The sequence below is a fragment of the Zeus faber genome, assembly GCF_960531495.2.
Source record: "Zeus faber genome assembly, chromosome: 5".
Classification (NCBI taxonomy): domain Eukaryota; kingdom Metazoa; phylum Chordata; class Actinopteri; order Zeiformes; family Zeidae; genus Zeus; species Zeus faber.
The window spans coordinates 32238553-32251932 of record NC_137192.1 but is presented as its reverse complement, the minus strand read 5'-3'; the positions used below and the strand labels follow the sequence as shown (position 1 = coordinate 32251932).

Here is a 13380-nt window from a genome sequence, read left to right as displayed (position 1 = left end):
CCATATTATATATATTTTTTTATATTATAATCCATAAATTTAGACTGAGACATTGAAGGAAAAGTTTAAAAAGTTTGATGGGGAAGGATAAATTGCCACATCAAACCATTACAAGCATCTGTCTATCATCATATTCGTTAGGTGTGTGGGGAATTATGATTTAATAAGAACTTTTACACCAGCAGAGAGACAAGCCTGAGTAGAACAAAACACACACGCAGACCATGGAGAACGGTGCAAAATAATCAGCGAACCATGTGTTAACGTTTTGCTCTCATTGTGGATGCCAGGAGACTCAACCTGCAAAGTGATAATGGGGAAAAGCAGTCCAAGGCTTTTCTGTTGATGACTCAATCAACAACTGGCAACGGAGATTATCTGCGGCTCTCAGAAGATTGAAGGATAGAGGCTTTTATAACCGGGCAAAGAGACGAGGAGCCACTTAAGCCTGCCGAGGCCTCCTCCTTTCCTCCCCAATCTCCGATTTCCCCGCATTTCCGCTGGAAACCATGGTGATGGCAGCTCCCCCTGTGGCCAAGCCTTATTTATCTTGGGTGAGTCAGAGCTGAAACCAGGCTTGGTGACATAATACTGTTCCCATTCCATACGCTGACCACTTGGCCAGACCGCCTGACCCCACGCACGCACACAGGAACACACGGGGCGTGGCCTCATACGTACACTAGCACACGTACGCAAACACCGGCATACATTTATGCATGCGTCGCATGTGCTGAGCACTCACAGATGAACGTTCAGTGCACGTCTATATTTCTATAGAGGCAGAGAGGAATACAGAGGGAAAGTACGTAGAGGGTAAGGCAGGGATAAATACCAAGTCAAGAGAAGGCGGAAGGGTTTGCGTGCGTGCAAGAAAAAGACGCATAAATTATGGAGGCGAGCAGCACGGTGGCAGGAAGCCTTCATGACTCAGCCTTCTTAGGAACGAACTAGGGGAAAAAAAAAAAAAAAAAGGATGAAGGAGGGGGACGGGGGATTGCAGCACTCCTCAGTTTCACACAGAGGGAAGGCCGTGCCAAAGTCGGTGTTGATTCATAAACCATCAATCACAAAAAAACAACAAAAGGAAGAAAAGAAAAAAAAAAAAACCCTACACATCGACTTGTGTGGCGGGGAACTGCTCCCGTCGAGTGAATACGTGCGCAATCAAAGCGACTAAGTTGCAACGGTACAGGAAGCGCTGGGAGCTGTGGAGCGTGGGGTCCGCATACGATCTGATCTCCCCGTGTGAGCGGACAAAAGAGCTGACGACCGCAATCAAAGAATTCACCGCTTCACCGTCAAAAATGAGTAATAGATCTCGAAATTGACGTTGTCACTTTGCGTGCCGCTCCTGCCCAAATAAGGAGTCCGGGATCTAAAGAGGGTTTTTTTTTGGGGGGTTTTTTTGACGGCTCTATGGAAAAAAAAAAAAAAAAAAAAAAAAAGATCAAAGGAGGTTGTGATATTGTTTGCCTCGGTCGCCATCTGCTTTTCTAACTTGGATAAGGGGTGTCACGATTTTTTTTTATACATGATCGCCATCAATTGATAACATGGTTAGTTTCTACATTGGTATGTTTCCATCCAAATTTCAATGGGCTTTAAAGTCAACATTAGACATATTCGCATTAAATACGATTCTCATTTAATGCGTTTCCATCGACTGAACTGTCCACCCAAAGTTTCATATTTAATGTCAGTAAACAGTTCTTAGTCACAAGGTGAATGTGTATCATCACAGTTTGTGAGTGGCCTAAAATGAAAATAAATAAATAAATAAATAAAATGTTATGATTAATCGCAATTATTTGTATGACAATTAATCGCAAACGAAAGGTTTTGATGATGGTGGCAGCCGTAACTTGTTTTTACCTTTGTGAGCATATTCCTGTAAAACTACTGTGTTGTCAAATCGACTCTCACACTGTCACATTTGGTTGGTGTGGAACAGAAACCCGGAGGAGTTGCTCTGGCTCCCGGTCGCAGGGTGCAGCAGCTGAGCGGCCTTACCGCAGATGAAGCACGTGGTCTTCAAAACCTCCTCCTTCTTCTGCTTCTCGCTCCTCAGGTCGGCGAAGGTGTCGATGATGACGCCGAAGATGAGGTTCAGGACAATGATGATGACCATGAAGAAGAAGAGCAGGTCGTAGATCACTCGCGCCGCAAACAGCGGCTCCTGGGGAGGACGCAGGGAAAGGCCCGGCATGGTGACAAGTGCCTCGTTTTTGAAACATGCTTTACACGCCGTACAGGAAGGGGGACACAAGAATTGACATCCGTACAAGATCAGTAAAAGAATGAAAAGGTACAGTATATAATGAAGAAAAAATATGATATGAATGATAATATAGAATAAGACAATAAAAAATAAATAAATACATAAATCTGGGGTTCTCAACCTTTTTTTGGCCCATGACCCTGGTTTTAAGTCCCAAAATTGTCATTGCAAGAAATTAGAGATGATGAGATATGTACTTATTTTTTCGTTTCCTTATTATTTTGGAGCCAGTACCAGCCATTTTACGCATTAAAGTTCACATTTTAATGCAAAATAAGAACCATTCAGAACTGACAGTGCATCACGGTCAAAGTACAGATATTTCACATTTCATATTAGAAAACTGTTTCATGTGAATTTGAATATCACCTCGACTACTTTTACCATAACATAGAACACGGGAGGAGGAAATTATGGTATACTGATGATATATTTCAAGCCCATTTAGAAATACATCAGTCAAGTAATAAGTCATTCTCAGAAGTCTCCCACAAGCCTGTGACCCCACTCGGGGCCGTCTGCAATAACATTTTCAAAATCTACAGTAGGGAAACAAATATCAACAACCAGGTCAAAGTATGACAGAGCAAACCAAACCAAACCAAAAACAAATAAATGGAAAAAACAAAAAAACGATTTGGAAATACAGCTAAGTCGCAGATCTAAGTGGTAATATCAAAACGGAGTTTAAAATGTGTTTTTTTTTGCTATTTTTATATTATCTATTACTATAAATATCTATATCTATTACTCAGCAAATTACAGTGTATTAGAAATTAAATTCTCCTAAACTAAAAAGTACCGTACCCATTAAAAAAACGGTGTCTTTAAAAGAGCTTTAACTAAAAATTGTCCCACCAGCGGTGGCAACAAGGGGAAAACTAATAGAGTGAAGTGAAATTGAACGAATGAATCAAAGTCATTACTCTCCTTAACGTGAAAGTGAATCCAAGACGGGGTCGGGTCAGTGAGGGCTGTTTATTCATCTGACCTACAGGACAGCGCTTTACATAAACGCTGAATGGGGGTCATTATGGGAGATTTAAACAAGCTCTTGGGTCAAGCCAGAACGTGGCCAACGTCAACGGGAATACAAGAACACAGGTGCAGCCCAGCAGATGCTACAGAAACAGATACAGGCTTACACAAACAGGCGGAAAGCTTTGTAATCTGCCCGGCTACATAATTACCCTGTTTTAGTGCCCTGATCTACATAGAGAGAAGCTTACGCTCAAATCATGTCAGTTTGCCGACTCAAAAGTGAAATAAAATTTGTTTATTTTCACATAATAAACTTCTCAAAACCCATATCGCCTTGAAAGTATCCAATAAGCTCCTTTTGTGCAATGATGTATGAATGGCTAGGGGTCACAAACTCACATCCTCTTTTGATATTTATCAGCAGTCGAGGCTGAATTCATTGGAATTCTATTTTCAGTCCGGTTTCCCACGCAGGGCGGGGACGTCGCGGCAGTGAGTTCATTTCAAAAGAATTATTTCAAAACCCACACACTTGTGAAATGAAAACACTCAGGAATGACTCAATGACCCACGCTCAGTGACACCGCAGCTGTTTGTGGTTCACCCCCCCACCCGACACACATATGGGTGTGTGAACACCTATATACATACAGAACACGGGTAGGTATATCATTCTCATATACAATTCACACATCGCACATCTCACATCACACACATCACACACACACACACACACACACACACACTCTCACTCTCACACACACACACACACACACACACACACACCTCTTTGGAGGGCTTGCGCAGGACATCCCCCACACCTCCTCCGCTCCTCAGACCGTGACTCAGCACTGTAACGATGCACATCAGCAGAGAGTCGCACGCACGCTCCTTGTCCTCCTCCTCATCGTCGTCACTTCCAAAGTCTACATTCAGAAAATGAAAAACTTTAAACGCGGACTGATTGGATTTGTTGATTATATTAATCCCCATTGGCACACTGTCGGTCAAAATCTAATAATCGAATAATCTATCTATTTGGCATCCAATTCATTTTCTAAACCATGTTCAGTGGTTGGTTCGTCTAATTCTAGGTCTGTAGGTCTCGGTAAGATAAACGGATTCGGATCGGACCACGGACGGAATGTTCCTGTTTTCACCACCTTTTGCCTGAACCACCTCTTAGTCTGTGACTTAATATTTCACGCTGCGTTACTTTTATGAACACGGCTGGGGACAACGTATGAGGTAAACATCATATCCTCCGGTTTTACCTTCCTGCAAGGCCTCCGCGGAGCAGTTCTCTCCCCTCCCGGTTTGACACACCCCGGCAGCGAGGAGCTCGTTGGCCAGACTGGCGCCGCTCTCTACACGGGAGGGAGGAAGAAAAAAAAAAAAAAAAAAAAAAAGGGGTCAGCGGATGGAAGGACGGGCGTGCTGCAACGCGCTGCAACCGTGCGGCAGAAGGCTCGCTCACTCAGGGTGGTGTTGGGGATGCGGTCCACCTCCAGGATGAAGTCGTCCTTGAAGAAGATGTAGCCCACGATGGAGAACAGGTAGACCAGGATGAGCGCCAGCACGGCGGTCAGCACGATGGAGCGCCCGTTGCGCGTGACGCTCTTGATGACATTCAACAGGGTCTCCTCCCTGTAGACCAGGTCAAAAAGCTGCAGAGACACAACAAACAGTGCGTCCAAATATAGCGACTCTTCTCACATACCGCACAGTCACTCAGGGGAAGTTTCCCACGTGCATATCAAACAACATGCATTGCTCCCACGAAATGTCCGCGTGTCGCCGTGAATACAAACGTGAAGGAAAAGTCAAATGAAATGCGTCTGGAAACTACAGGAGAATTTTGATGAAAGTAAAAAACTGTAAAACAAATCTGCAAGCTCACACACATCTCCCTTCCCGCCCCTAACCCTCCCGACCCAGGCTGAACCGGTTGAGGACGCTAAATTGATTATTAAGAATCTCTCTCAACATAGGAAATAAAGGGGCGCCAAATCTTCTATTCATTTTATTTTTTTGAGCTCAGTTTATTGTTATACAGAAGTGCCACCAATCCCCCTCTTCGGAGAACTATTTTTACCATGTTTGGGTCTATAAACATCTAATCACTACTCCAATAGGGGGAGATTTACCACGGGTGAGACAATTAAACATAGAACCAAACAACATTTACACAGAAAACATAAACATCGGACGAAAACATGTATTGAAAAAACAGAGTTAATCAGGTCCAGGAAAAATGGAACAGCAATTGGGCACGTGGCCTCTTCCTGTCATAGTCATGGCAGTAAATGAGGGAGGAAAGGAGAGGGATGCAACCAGGAGGAAGCTGGGGTGCGTTCAAAGCAGGTGTTGGTGGTGTGTGTGTGTGTGTGTGTGTGTGTGTGTGTGTGTGTGTGTGTGGTGTGTGTAGTGTCCACCAGTGAGTGTACAGGTCTTATCCCATATTGGTTCTTTTGTATAAGGTCAGTATTATGTTGTGGCGCCTCCAAGCAGCGGAAAGGGCCCCGAAGCCCCCCCGAGCCCCGCAGATGCATAGACACCCCATGGCTGCAGGAAAGCCCCGAGCATCCCGCCCTGCAGCCACAGAAGACCCCTGGGCCCCCTGAGAAGCCGGAAGCCTCCGGAGCAACCCCGATGCCCGGCCCCGAGGAGCATAACCCAGTCCCCGGGAGCGCGAGGAGACCTTGCGCTCCCGGGGCGCACACATACAACCCACCCCCAAGTGAAGGCACAAGATGCAGGTGTAGGAGCAGAACCCAGGCTGCGGGCATCAGGCATGGGGCCAGGCCCCGCGCTAACAAACAGACACACCGCCCGAACCTCCGGCCCCGCAGGCCAGCCCCCCATGCCCACCCCCCATGCCCACCCACGCCAAGGGCAAGGCTTGTCCCACTGCAGCCGACCAGACAACCCCACCCACATAGCTCGCACCCCACCCGTCCCGCAAGCCCTAGGCCTATTGTGTGGTGCACGTACTAAGTATACGTTTTGGCACTGGGAGAGATAAGCGAAGCGCAACCAGATCAAAGCAGGGGCGCAGCGATGCGACGACAGGAGTCCCCCCCCCCACCGAAGGAGGCCACATTGGTGGGCCCCGCGCTGAGCACACCTGGCCAGGCTCAGGCCCCTGGGTCACAGGACCAGACGGAACGCCTAACCTGCCTAAGCACCCCCCCCTCAGCCCGTGGGGGGGGGGGGGGGGTTTGCGGGCGACCCCAGCGGCGCACCGACCGGCCTACCACAGGAGATTATCTCGCCGAGATTATCTCAGTTTTTGCAATTGAGTAATATTATTTTCTTGGCAAGTTGTTGTTGAGGCGATCAAAACGGGATGGTGGTGTTTGAGTGGTGGCTCAACTGAGGAGAGGTCACCGAGGAGACATACAGACGGGGAGACTGGAATGCTGTGACCCGGAAGGGTTGATAGCTTCTTGGTGATGTTGGCCCAGAATGCTAGGATCTCTGGTATTAGGGGAACAGTGAGAGCAAAAGTCTTTATCCACAAAACCCATTTTATACATTTTGTGTTCCTTGATATGAGCTCTGTGCAAAGTCTTATTTTGGATGAGTTGCATTTTGGAATTTGCGGGTCACAGAAAAGGTGTTGTTACAAATAACCTTCTACAGGTTGATATTGGTTGAAACAGCAAGGTCTCTTTCCCATTCCATGACAGGTAAAGACAGTGTCATCTGTTTTTAATACAGTTTGCATATTTCCGGAAAAGTTTTTTTTTTTAAATGACCGACATGAGTAAGATGTTCAATCAACGGAGGTGGTTGTAGGATGTTGTTCCTCAATTTGATTTTAACTTTTAGAGACGGCTGTAGTTGAAGGAATTAAAGGAAGCTGTGGCCACCGAAGTTATTCCTTTGGGTTTAGGATGGGAAGGATATAAACAAATTATTTTCAGAAATGTGTTCCAGACAAGTAATTCCTTATCTTTTCCAAGACCTGAAGATTGTTGGTCTGTGAAATAAAACAAAACAAAACTGTAAAACAAATCTGCAAGCTCACACACATCTCCCTTCCCGCCCCTTACCCTCCTGACCAGCCCTGCCCAGTTGAGGGCGGGGAATTGATTATTAAGATCGGTCAGAATCTCCCTCAAGGTAGGAAATACAGGGGTGCCAAATCTTTTCACATTCCCCAATCTTCCTTAATCCTAAAGAACATAACGAATTCCATGTACTGACAGTACCTCAGTCTTCTTCCAGGCCATAATAATTATTATTATAATTTTTTTTGCAATAAATGTCCCATATGAGATAAATCGTCCAACCCTTAACAAGACTTCAGATATCCCTAATAATGAGAATTGGTTCAGGCTCTATTTGCACGTCAAGTATGCATAAGAATAAACGAAAAATTTATGTCCGGATGTTTTGCAGTTTGGGAGAAAGGGCAAAGCTGTGTGCTAGGTTTGCTGAAGTTAAACGATCTATCACATAGAGGTGAGATTTCTGGAAAGAATTTGTGTAGCTTCACTTTAGAATAGTGCAATCTATAAATGGTTATAAATTGTATTAAGCGGTGTCATGTTGCTGTTTATGCATGAACAAAACTTTTCAGATGAAATGAACTTGGTTGAAGAAGTACATTACACGGCGTGTTAGTACTGGGTTGTTGTTGTTCGCCGGGCCCGGGTTGCATAACTTTTTCGAGCATCCTGTTATTCAGATTGAAAAACCCACGTAAAAAGAATCCTGCCAAATCTGCGTAGCGGCATTTCTTGGATCGTCACGAATGGAAACGGAAAAGCGGGCTTGTTCAAGCTGACACGTTATAAAGCCGGGGCACACAAACCCCACAGCCCTTTGCACCAATAAAAACACAACAACAACAGAGCTGTTAAAACACCAAAAATAGTCATTCTCTTGCTACTTAGGAGGACACGGGCGTAGGGCGATGTTCACAGCTAGAGAAAAGTATAATTTATGCACTGAATAAAAACAATTCCCTGTCATAATGTGTGATGGTGTGTGTGTGTGTGTGTGTGTGTGTGTGTGTGTGTGTGTGTGTGTGTGTGTGTGTGTGTGTGTGTGTTGTGTGTGTGTGTGTGTGTGTGCGTGCGCGCGTGCAGCTCACCAGCAGACTGTAGAAAAAGACGTGCACGAAGACCCCCAGGCTGCAGATGATGAGGTAGAGGAGGTGGTAGAGGAACTCAAAGTCCAGAACCATGGCCCTGTAGCCCCGCGTGAACGTCCCTCCGTTTCCCACAAAACTCATCAAGAAGATGATCTTATTACACACCTGCAAGGTACACATTCATCTGCCATTATATTCTACACACATTACATACGCTACGACAGTGTCTCTCCACTGTCTCTCCACTGTTCCAATGAGGACCTTTTGGAAACTTAGGCAACGGGCCTCGACTGAAGGGCCCAGGTAAACATGGGAAGTGTTTACAGCAGTCCGGTTTTAGGGTGAAGAGAACACTCTGACTGGAATCAAGATAAATTCTGTGTGTATTTCTTTTGGTGGTGTCTCAGTCGCAAAGTGTGTGTGTGTATATATATAGAAATCTGTCTCCTGCTGAGGTGGAGTCAGTAACTTTGATTCAGTGACGCACTTCACACCCCATTACCAAGCCAGGTAGTGCCAGGGAGAAGTTCGAGCCAAGGGAGAGCCGCCAGGGCTGAGACCCCAGGCCTTTGGAGTGGGCATGGGCATGAGTGGGCTCCGAAGGGGTGCTGAGAAGGAGGGTGGCAGGACATGGGCATGGGCTGGGGCGTAGTGGAACCGAGGTTAAGCGGAATTACCCAAGTGGAAGCGCTGATACCATAGCAGCGGCCATCTGAGTGTTATGCAAGTTCCGGTTTATGCACCAAAAAACACCAAATTAGACGCGAGAGGAGACCACTTACGTTGAAGGCACCTAGAAGGAAGAGCGTGGGCTCTAAGCCCACGGAGAAGATGAGGCGAAGGATGGTGACGATGACCAGCGTCCGGATTCCCAGCGGCTGAGGCATGATGATCACGATGACCAGCGTCACCAGCACTCCCATCCACAGCAGAGCGGAGAGGTGGGGATCCAGCATTCCTGCACACACACACACACACACACACACACACACACACACACACACACACACACACACACACACACACACACACACACACACACACACACACACACACACACACACACACACACACACACACACACACACACACACAGTTTAAACACGTTCCTACTGCCGAGCAGGAATACCTTGAACCCTTAGTGGTGAGACTTGGAACTGAAAGAGAGACGGTTACATAACGGCCAACAGAGTGACATACTTTTCAGTGTGCATGAGTGAGGGTGTGTGTGTGTGTGTGTGTGTGTGTGTGTGTGTGTGTGTGTGAGAGAGAGAGAGTGCATGTAAGACAGGCTTTAGTGGAAGCCTACCTAGTGCTTTTCCTGATCCCCGGGTAAATCCAGGATTTGCATTGGAGGCGGGGGTGTCGTGTTGCAGAGTGCTGCTTGGGCTAAAACCCGACACTGGTTTGACCACACGAGGAGCGAGGCCACACACAACTCACTGACTCCACAACCACAACTTTTTCCTCAACACCCGGCTCCCATTTTGTGCCGCTCCTCCAGCTTTGAATTTCAAGAAAAGGACCTGCATTCACGCTCATTTTCTCTGCGTCTCTTTGTTTCTGTGCGCGAGCGTGCACGGACACACCTGATGGCATAAACAACTGTGCATCGGCGGGGACATGAAAGCTGGAGGGCTGGAGTCTGTGATGGAGGCAGCTTGCGAGAATTTTAAAAAGCCAAAAAGGGGGAGAAAGAGGGGAAGAAACTGCCTTCACTAAAATATACAAGGAAAAACGCTCGGATTAATACACAGGGAGCTGATATTAATCATGAAGGCCGAAAGGGAGAGAGGGAGCCCTGCTTCCCCCCGCCCGCCCGCCCTCCCTCCCTCCCTTCCCATCCCTCTGCAGATCACATGACAGGTGCTCCTTACATAATAGCCACATCTCTAAAAATACCTCGGCTGAAAGATTCATGAGGACTGAGCTGGGGGGGCAGCACGCAGCGGCACCACGGCACCAGACGGAGGAGAGGGGGCGCTAGCGCTGACCCACAAACCTTGTGCAGGGCACCGGGGGGGTGCTCACTTTGTGAATTAACATCAGAGGCATCTATAAACCAAAACCGTGTCATCATCTTAAACTCAACATAGAAGTTGTGGCTCCTACAGGTGCAGACATTTTTACCGTGCAAATGCGGGCGTGTCTAGGGCGTGTGTGTGTGTGTGTGTCATGCATGGAGGCAGAACATACTGACATAGTTTCCCTCCTCTTATAACCCCCATTCCACGGCTCCATGCACAAGGGGTGGGGATAGAGCGAAGCGGGCGTGCATGCGTGTGTGAGACACGGCTGCTGCCCGCGCTCATAAAAACGCCGGTGGTGCGGTACGCTGGAGGCTCACGTGACGCCGCCTCAGAGCACGGGGCCCGGCACCGGCACACGCAGGGAGACATGGGAGGCATCATGTTCCCCCCCGGCTCGTACAGAGGGACGGTACGAGACGGTGTCTGTTGATCCTGCTGGAGACGAGGAGGGCAGGCCTGAACCCGCCGCGCTGGGTCAGTGTGTGTGAATCAGCGTGTGTGCGTGTGAAGCAAAGTTCCTAATCCCGGTCAGGTGACTGCCAGTCAGCGGGACCAAACCGCAGCACGGACCGTAAGAACACGACGTTCCCGGGGTAGTATTTACACTAAATAAACTCAGCCTATATGTCAAAGAGAATAATATCCCCCACGCAAGCTAGTATTAACACAAGCCTTGTTAGGGTGTGTTTGATGAAGGCCGGTTGAAGCTTAATGACACCGGCAACAAAGCGGCGCAGAGGGAGCGGAATGCAAAGCAGCCGGAGCGTCTTCTCTCGTACTTCCTGTTTTTCGGCGGTACTGCGGTATTCTTACCTCTCCCTGACCCCGTTTCTAACGAAGCGGGAGAAAGGGCGCGCACGCCTGTAAACATTCTGCTGCTATCTAAAGAGCGGCGCAGACCTGGCGTGAACACATAAAGCACTTTCAACGCACTCCGAGGCACCAATTATGGAAGCAAGGGACAAAAAAAACAAAAAAACCACCCAAAAAACGTGTGGAAAGGCTGGTGTTTTACGGCACGGTCACATGTTTAAACGGTAGCACCAGAGACTGGATCGGGGGTCTTTGGCGACTCACCTCCGTGCACACTCTCCAGGGGGTAGAAGAAGCAGACCAGGAGGTTCATCAGCACGGCCAGGTTGAAGGAAATATTACTCCACACGGACATGTTCCTGGAGCACCAGTACAGCACCGGCAGGGCTGGGGAGGCCAGAGACGACTCCTTTAATAATACGATCAAGAAGCCTGCGAATAAAGCTCACTTTTCTGTGTGCGGTTAACCGACATGTGCAGAACAGAAGTGGAAGTTGTCCCCGAGCTCATAAAAAACACGGCGGCATTGAGGCGACAGACCGTATGGTTATTGTGGCATCTATAAGATTATAGCGCGTGAACGCAAGAGCAAAGAAATGACACGTACAGTTAAACCATAATGTTTTGCAGAAAGTGTAAAAGGGTAAACGTCAAGGATATCAGATATAGCAACGAGACATGAAGGCTGACACATTCTCTAGTCTGGCGTGTTTAAACTGAAGAGCTCCTGTTGGTTTCTTGTCTCTTTAAATTGGCTTTTGGTGGAAAAAAAAAAAAGGGGAAACCGATGAAGAGATAGTTCTCTGTCTGACTCCTTCCGAGAGACAAAGTTATTTATGTGGGCATGTGCTCTTCTATGTGTGTGTGTGTGTTTTCTGGAACAGCATATTTGTCAGTTGTGATTCATAAGACTACAGATGTGTGCGCAGTTCAAAGGATGTGGAAAGCCCCCGACCGCTGCCAAAGAGGCGCGAACGCGCACACGCACACACACACACACACACACACACACACACACACACACACACACACACAACAAACAGGGTATTGGTTTTAATAACAATAATAATAATAATAATAATAATAATAATAATAATAATATGCAACTGAATAATCACTGAGAGGCTGTACCTCAGCGCTGTAAGGTTTAGGGAGCCTCATTTCCTCATTTCCCCATTTGAAGCGGAATGGCTCTGCAGGGGGTGGAGGGTGGGGGTGGGGTGTACCTCTGAGCTTTTTCTGCCAGTTCATCTCATTGAACAGGTCCTCGGCGCGCAGGAAGAAGTCGTTGATCTTGCTGCCCTGCTCGTCACGCTCCGTGGTGTAGTAGATGCGCAGCTTGGACTCCGAGGTCAGGAACTCGCAGATGCTAGGAACGGGGAACACGATCTCCTCCATGGTGCGGTCCTGACGCACGATCTGCACGGGGACACGCTGGGGAGTCACCTGCGAGGATCTACGGCATACACTACTGCAGGCTGCCGCAAGGCTGAAGCCGACCGTGTTTGAAGTCACGTCAAACACGGCTCCACGAATGAAACGTTTTGCACATCAGCACCTTCACGTGCATATTCAATGGAGATTTGGGCAGATCATGAGGAAATTGTGAGCCTTCAATTCCTCCTGGAAGGCCAATATATATATATATATATATATATATATATATATATATATATATATATATATATATATATATATATATATATATATATACACATACACACACACACACACACACACACACACACACACACACACACACACACACACACACACACACACACACACACACACACACACACACACACACACACACACAGGATGGATGGCTTCCACTGCTGTCCACCACCAACTTAACCCCTGTGCATTGGTGTGACCACTTAATATTAAAAAGGGTTAAGAGAAGCAGGGGCCACAGTGCCACTGGATCTCTTTGTTTGAGGAGAAGGTCTCCGTGTCTACGACAGAGCTTGGTCACCTCTATCTGGGCGGTGTGATTGGCGTAGAATTCCAAAGCCTCGTCGCCTTCCCCGCTGGCCCCGCCCGGCCTCAGCATGATGGACAGCTCCTTATTATGCCGGGCCAGCTGCGGAGGAACACATGGAACTCGTTTAGTCCCCACCAAAACATCAGCCGAGACATCCCAACATTAGATTTACGCGAATATTATT

General features: G+C 47.4%; 1 protein-coding gene across 1 annotated transcript in view; it reads right to left on the bottom strand.

Annotated features, from left to right (window-relative positions):
• Positions 1 to 13380, bottom strand: part of LOC307230239 (inositol 1,4,5-trisphosphate-gated calcium channel ITPR1-like) — a 69588-nt gene that overhangs the window by 8263 nt on the left and 47945 nt on the right. Inside the window, exons 48-56 of the mRNA XM_080000475.1 lie at positions 13188 to 13295; positions 12436 to 12628; positions 11474 to 11596; positions 9149 to 9324; positions 8367 to 8531; positions 4740 to 4929; positions 4537 to 4629; positions 4049 to 4188; positions 2014 to 2179 (exon numbers count right to left, since the gene is read on the bottom strand). Of these exons, the coding sequence (XP_079856601.1) occupies positions 2014 to 2179; positions 4049 to 4188; positions 4537 to 4629; positions 4740 to 4929; positions 8367 to 8531; positions 9149 to 9324; positions 11474 to 11596; positions 12436 to 12628; positions 13188 to 13295 (1354 nt within the window). The remainder of the gene's footprint in view (positions 1 to 2013; positions 2180 to 4048; positions 4189 to 4536; positions 4630 to 4739; positions 4930 to 8366; positions 8532 to 9148; positions 9325 to 11473; positions 11597 to 12435; positions 12629 to 13187; positions 13296 to 13380) is intronic.